The 7,387-nt window shown below is 44.6% G+C and overlaps 1 protein-coding gene across 1 annotated transcript; it reads right to left on the bottom strand.

Annotated features, from left to right (window-relative positions):
- Positions 1-940: 940 nt before the first annotated feature.
- LOC102920328 (heterogeneous nuclear ribonucleoprotein A1) lies at positions 941-5,688 on the bottom strand. The gene has a single exon (XM_076566180.1). The coding sequence runs from the start codon at positions 2,240-2,242 to the stop codon at positions 1,280-1,282; it is 963 nt and encodes a 320-aa protein (XP_076422295.1). The 5' UTR covers positions 2,243-5,688; the 3' UTR covers positions 941-1,279.
- Positions 5,689-7,387: the final 1,699 nt, after the last annotated feature.

Here is a 7,387-nt window from a genome sequence, read left to right on the forward strand (position 1 = left end):
GCTGAGCCGTCTCTCCGGCCCTGATGCTTCAATTCTCTACAAAAGGACTTTTCAGCCCACAAGTTACTTTGTATTGCCCTCATTAATTCAGCCCAACCCTGTGGTGGGGTAGTTGGTTTATCAACATTGGTTAAATTACTGCACTTGTACAACATTGGTAGAGTTAGTGTACCTATTGAAGGGTTTATTTACCAGGCGGACACTTCTGCCTAGCCATTTCTGGATCAAAGCGTCTCTCGTAGCCAGGTTACCCGGCGGACCCGGACATCTCCGCCTAGCAAGTTCCAGGCCAAGGGGTCTCGCGTGATCAGGGTCTGTGACGTTACATGGTCATGTAAGCGCGCAACGTGACCATGTGATCTACGCACATGTGTGGAGTAGTGATGTGACCTGGCCACGCCCCCAGCGGGTTTTAAAGTGGAGCGCCATGCTTCCCAGTCCCCACGCACGTGTCTCTCCCACAGGCCTGCGCACTCTATCCCTTTATTTCTAATAAACTCATAAACTCTTTTTTTTTTTTTTTTTTTTTCAAGAGGATTAAATCGTTTATTGATTTACACATGATAATGGATGATACACAAGCTTCATTCCCATCTGTTATTTTTTCTGATACCATTATTCAATTTTGATATTGCATAGGGTGTGCCAACAACCATTTATTGTAACCAAACTGTGACTTTGCTTGGATGACCCTTTTAATGGTAAAACTCATTAAAGTCACAACAGTAACTGGCAGTTTAACTACACCAAGGTTTTTTGAAGACAATGGCTTCTCCACCCAAGCAATTATAAATAAATTCCAAATGGAACTTGGCACCACCCTGAAGGAATTCTAACTTCACACTGTTGGGGAAGTTTACCAAGATGGCTTCAGAGTAGACTAACTTTACACAGCACATTTAAAAAGAAAAAAAAAAAAAAAGAAAATAGAAAAAAAAAAGAAAAAAAAAGACACATTTATTCAGCGTCATGATCAGACTATTACATTTAGCAATCAACAGCATGGGTGAAAAAAGGTCTACAGTAAAACCCTTTGTTGGAATGCTTTACACTTTCCACAGAACAGAAACTAAAATAACCTGTTATACAATTAGTCACAAATACAGTCCTGGAGTTTTTTGCCCATACACATGAGTATTGTCTAAAACATGTCTTCTTTGTAGCAGCTAGACCCTGCCACCACTGTGCTTGGCTGAGTTCACAAATCTGTTGTAACCTGTAGCTTCCCTGTCACTTCTCTGGCTCTCCTCTCCTGCTAAGCTTTGTTTCCTGGCTGTAATTAGAACCTCCTGCCACTGCCATAGCTGCTGCTGCTGCTGGAACCACCATAGCCACCTTGGTTTCGTGGTTTAGCAAAATACTGGCCACCACCACCATAAGGGCCAGAACTTCTGCCTCCAAAGTTTCCTCCCTTCATTGGTCCAAAATTTGAAGACTGATTGTTATAATTGCCAAAATCATTGTAGCTTCCACCACCTCCAAAATTGCTTCCATCATTACCAAATCCATTATAGCCATCCCCACTGCCACCATATCCACCACCACCACGGCTGCCACCGAAGCCACCACGACCACTGAAGTTCCCCCCTCGACCAAAATTGTCATTGCCACCAAAACCGCCTCCACGGCCACCACCAAAGTTTCCGGAACCACTTCGACCTCTTTGGCTGGATGAAGCACTAGCCATCTCCTGCTTTGACAGGGCTTTTCTGACTTCACAGTTGTGGCCGTTCACAGTATGGTATTTCTGAATAACAATCTTGTCCACCGAGTCGTGGTCATCAAAAGTGACAAAAGCAAACCCTCTCTTTTTTCCACTGCCTCTGTCAGTCATGATCTCAATCACTTCGATCTTTCCATACTGCTCAAAATAATCTCGCAGGTGATGTTCTTCAGTGTCTTCTTTAATACCGCCAACAAAGATCTTTTTCACAGTTAAGTGGGCACCCGGTCTCTGAGAATCTTCTCTCGACACGGCTCTCTTAGGTTCCACAACTCTTCCATCCACCTTGTGTGGTCTTGCATTCATAGCGGCATCCACTTCCTCCACAGTGGCGTATGTGACAAACCCAAAGCCCCTGGATCGCTTGGTGTTTGGATCTCTCATTACCACGCAGTCCGTGAGTGTTCCCCATTGCTCAAAATGGCTCCTCAGGCTCTCGTCGGTCGTTTCGAAGCTCAGCCCTCCAATGAAGAGCTTCCGCAGCTGTTCGGGCTCTTTGGGAGACTCGGACTTGGACATGGCGGCAGGGCAACGAGAGCCTTCGGCGATGCTTCCCCGGGCGCGTCAACAGGCAGAAAGCTCTAATAAACTCTTATAAGCGGATTCTGTCGTGTTTTGTGACGTTTCCTTGCAGGGTAAGAACACAACGCAGCTAAATAACTAAAACCTATGTCATGGGATGTTCTATTTGTGGGGACTATTGCTCTATGCACGTAAATGGGCTGCATGAAACCCTCTCGGACTCGTGAGCTTCTCAAGTAGTCCTGTAATGATAAGTGCACATGATAGAAAGGCTGTTGGTATATGAGCTGTGACTCCTCTCTGTGGCTCCAAGGTGGGGGCCCATATTCCACTGTTCCTCCTGGGATTAGCAAGCTGGCCATCACCATTTAAAGCCTGATTGATCCCTTGAGGCACAGGTTAGAAAAACACCTGTTAGAAGGCTTCACCATCAACCAGATATTGACAGAACCCACCCAAGTTAACTTTGTAACTTAAAAAAAAAAAAAACATGGTTTTCTCTTAATTTTTAAAAATATTTATTTTTACTTTTTGCCCATGAATATTTTGCCTACAAGCATATAAGTGCACTGCATGTATGGAGTGCCCTCGGAGACCAGAAGAAAATGCCCCATCCTTGCAAGTAGGGTTGCACACAACTGTAAGCTGGAGCTGTCACGTGGGGGCTGAGAACTGAATATCTAGGTCCTTTGAAAAGCAGCCAGTGCTCTTAAACACCGACCCATCTCTCTCTGTCTCCCACTCTTTAAATTTAGTGTGAAAATGGAAGTCACTATTTTGCTGCAAGACACTGGTTCCTTTATGATTTCTTTAATGTTGAACCATCTTGACGGTTAAGACAGAAGGAAATGATCCTATTGGCTGCCAGGGAAAGCGGAAGCAGAGCTGAAGAAGCCAGAGCTAGACTGAGCACCGGCAGGCATCTGTAGAGCTATTTGTTTGATATGCCGGCTGCTGGGTCCAGGGAAATACACCTTCTGTTTATGCTTCCAAACCTTGCTTTTATCTCTAGATAAAAGTGTACGGGGCCGGGGAGGGGGGGGTGGAAGTCGCCAAAATTAGTCTACCTTCTGGGTCTAGGCCATGGTTAAACTTAGATATAAAAGAGATCAAAGAGTTTCCATTCTAATTCAAATAGCAGCCTCCTCCGAGCCGTGCAGCTGGGGGCTGCACCAATCCCTGAATCCTCTCTCATTGCGAACATCTCAGGGATCCTTTCTAGGCTGCGAGGCAGAAAAAGCGGCAGCCTGTGTGTGGGCTTTGGAAATGACTGCCTGCCTCCCTGCCCCTGAAGGAGAAATGGATGTCTGGACTTCTGCAGACAGCCTCCTGGGACACTCCGAGCTCCTTCTGAAAGCAGGCGCAGGGTGCTGTGAACAGGCAGTCTCCCTCTTCGCCCAAGTACCAGCCAAGAGGCTCCTGTTTCCTGTGTTTATAGTAGATGAAGTTAAACTATTGAAGGTTCTTCTTATCAGGATGGGAAAATGACCACTTCTCTTTTTAAATTTTATTATTGTATATTATTTGTGTGTATGTGTACGCATGTGAACATGTGCCTGAGTGGAGGTCAAAGGTTGACATCAGATATCCTCTTTCTTCCTCTCCCAACTTATCTTTTAGACAAGTCTGCCCCTGAATCTGGAGCTAACCATTTGGCTAGACGGGCTGAACAAAGAGCCACCTGGATTTTCCTGCTTCCACATCCCCAGGGCTGCAGTTCCAGGCATGAGCTACTGCACCGGAGTTTTCCGCGGGACTGGGAATCTGAGCTCAGGTCCTCTGCTCGCACAGCAAACACGTCACTGACTGCGTCATCGCTCCGTTCCTTTTAAATTAATTTTTATGTGTTGTATTCAGGCTCTAAGGCTTGAAGAACTTCAGAATGGTGTTCCTAGGGGATGGGCTCTGAGCATGAACACGAATCGGGCCGTCAGAGTATTTATTATCCCAAACAGAACACCTTTGTGAGCCGTCACCTCTTCTGTAATTGAACCTGAACAGCAGGGCTGAGCTGAGACTGTCTTAGCAAATCTGGTTGTGTAGCCAATCCTGCATAGGGGACTGGCTCATTTCTGGCACTTAGACACTGGTCTATTACTTTTCTTTTGCACGTGGCTGGGCATGTTCTAGTCACTCCCTTGGGTTATTACAGATGACCATTCTCTGCTCGTGACAGCAACCTAGCAGTAAGAAAAAAAAATTGGCTAAAAAATTTCCGGATGACTCAGAACACAGACCCTTTGTTAAATAATACAGCTTCAGAATAGATTTTGTAGCAAAGAAAATGGTCTGTACAAAGTCCTTAAAGAAGTCTTTCAATTGATTTTTTTTTAAAGGATGCCACTACCCACTATTTACAAAGACAGTCTTGAAGGGGGAGCAGTAACCCCTCAGGCTGTTTCTAGCAAAGAGATGGACATTCAGTACCCGGGGACACAAAAACGCTGTTGTAGCTACACTGCACTGTTTCGTGTGTGTGACTTATTTTTGCCTACGAACTACAGCCGCATGGCTGTGCTTCCTTTCTGTTTGTTTTACCACTTCCCTTCTAAATATTTTGCATCATCTGGGAGACTTTGCCAAGCCTCGGTCTGCTTGCTGGAGGACCGCATTCCTCTGATCTGTGGCATTAGGTTGTTGCTATGGCAAAGGCTGTTTACTCTGGGGGACACTTCACAGGACGGGCAATCCCAACCTCCTTTCTTCCTCTCCTCCGCATTCTCGGATATTCTGACACCCACCACAGCTCAGATAGGGCTATCTCTAATCATAAACTACATTCCTGGAACATGAACACTATTTTGCTTGCCTTTCAAGATAGGGAACTATTTGGCTCTGTTTTTCCCTTTCAAACTGGGCAGTGCCCTCTTGACTGTTATGACTAATTCACTTGTCCGGGCTGGAATCTCCTAACAGTTCTTTCCTCCAGGTGAATCATAACACTCAAACCTGTGAAGCAAAAATGCCACAGAGGCCAAAGCGTGACCCCATGGTTAACGAAGCCCAGCCACTTGATGGAGGCCTCTGTTGACCATAAGGAGAGAAGAAAAGCTTGGTCAGAAGCTGACACATCTTCCTTCTCACATTCCTGCAGAGGAACTCGCCTGGGGAGAGATAAGGGCTCAGGGGTGACACCCTGATTATGCCTACCTTTTTGTTTGTTAAATGTGGACATTGACTTCATCTAATTAATAAGAGCAGGAAACAGTTTTTGTTTTCTCTTTGTAGGAAAACATGAAGTAACGGTTTTATCTTAATTTGTCAGGCATTGCCCAAGAGACCAGAGCCATGTGGGCAGATGGCCAAAAACTGCGCTAAGGCCCAAGCACTCACACCTAAATATAAAAAGAATGCTAATTGGTTTTCCAGCTGAAAAATAATGAGGAGCACGGTGCCAAAAAGGCTGTACGCTATGGAAACCCCGAGTTTACACAATAGAGTCTGATTGCGATCTGGGGCCTCCGTTTGTCCTTCAATAGGGAGCGAAACAAAGGGAGGTGTTTTGCTCATCCGCCTTTGCAGAAAGCCCCGGTTCTAGTGAAGCCTGGTGCAACACCAGGCTTCCCACCGTGTTCCTGCCAAATCTCCAAGATTTTTCCTGGCTACCAGTCAGGAAAGAACAGCTCTGTCTGTAGCACGGAAAGTTAAAAAGGCCCTGCTTGGATACGTGGAGAATATACAAACACTGCCTGCCTGACGTACGGAGAGGGTTGGTTCTGCACAAGCTGCCGCTGGCCTCCTAAGCAATGAGTGGGAGACTTGGAAAAATCATTTCGATTACAGCGAGATTTTAGCAAGAGAAGACTGTTAGACTTCTTTCAAAATTCAGCATACCTTTCATTTTAATGACTTTCCATTTTATTTTTCTCATTAGTATATCGACTAACTTCCAAAATGCAAATCAGGTAGTAACTGAACTGGGTTACATATCTCTAACTGAAGGGCTGGTTTCATCATCTCTAGATCCAGGGCACTGACGACTATCACTATGAAGGCCAGTGACTGTGAGCTACTGTCCCCGCATGGGGCCTGAGCTGGGGCTCTGACATAGATTTGCTAGTTGGCAGCCTTGTCTCTAACTTGGTCCTGTGACTCTGGGAGTACTTCACCAATGAGAATGTGACTAATAAAAAACGATTTTGCAAAGAGGCGGTCAGATGTCTATGAATTCTAGGCTGCCCTGGTCGGTCTATCAACCAGCTAGAGTGCCATAGTACATCTATGACTTGTTAAAAAAAAAAAGTTTGAAGTCACTAGAACATTGCTCTCATTTTATTGGTATCACTGGAGGATTCAGTTATTTAATGTGAGTTATAGTGAATTTTTGTATGTATATGTACATGTATGTGTTTGCATGAATTCATGTGCACAGGTGTACACATATGTGTAGAGGGCAGAGGTTGACATCGGGTGTCTGTCTCAGTTACTTTCCACTTTCTTTTGTTTAAACAAAATCTCATACTGAACACGGGGTTTCAATTTGGCTAGCATGTCAGGCCAGCAAACTCCCAGGATCCTCTTGTTTCCACCTCAATATGGGGATTATAGGTACATGTCACTATGCTTGGCTTTTTACCTGGGTGCTGGGGATCTGAAATCAGGCCCTCATGCTTGTATGGCAAACACTGAATGAGTCATTCTTCCAGCCTCCTTATAGTGATTTTAGTTGTGATCAATATGAGATATATCATGGGGGCTGAAAAGAGGGCTCTGTTATTAAGAGCACTTGCTGCTCTTGCAGAGGACATAAATCTGGTTCCCAGCAACTTATATGGTAGCTCACAACCATCCTTAACTCCAGTCTGGGGCATCCAGTGTTCTCTTCTGACCTCTGTGGGCATCAGGCATGCATGTGATGCACATATAAACATGCAGGCAAAATTGCCATACACATAAAATAAAGTAAGTGAATCTAAGAAAGATTTAAAACAGATATACTAACTATTCCAACACCAATGATGTTTATAAGACTAGTCATGTATTTTACGATGCAATTAAGTTTAAACCTTTTGAAAAAAAGCTATTTGACAAACAAATGAAAATATGTTCTCAAAACAACCATTTGTCCTTAAATCACAGGCTTAGATTTAGGATCTTAATTCCAAATTCCAAGGTTTTGCCCATTGCACTTTGTGTGGGTAC

This window comes from Peromyscus maniculatus, chromosome 3 (assembly GCF_049852395.1).
Source record: "Peromyscus maniculatus bairdii isolate BWxNUB_F1_BW_parent chromosome 3, HU_Pman_BW_mat_3.1, whole genome shotgun sequence".
Lineage (NCBI taxonomy): Eukaryota > Metazoa > Chordata > Mammalia > Rodentia > Cricetidae > Peromyscus > Peromyscus maniculatus.

Excerpts from the sequence above, each read along its gene's own strand:
- LOC102920328 (XM_076566180.1), bottom strand. The coding sequence starts at position 2,242 with ATGTCCAAGTCCGAGTCTCCCAAAGAGCCCGAACAGCTGCGGAAGCTC.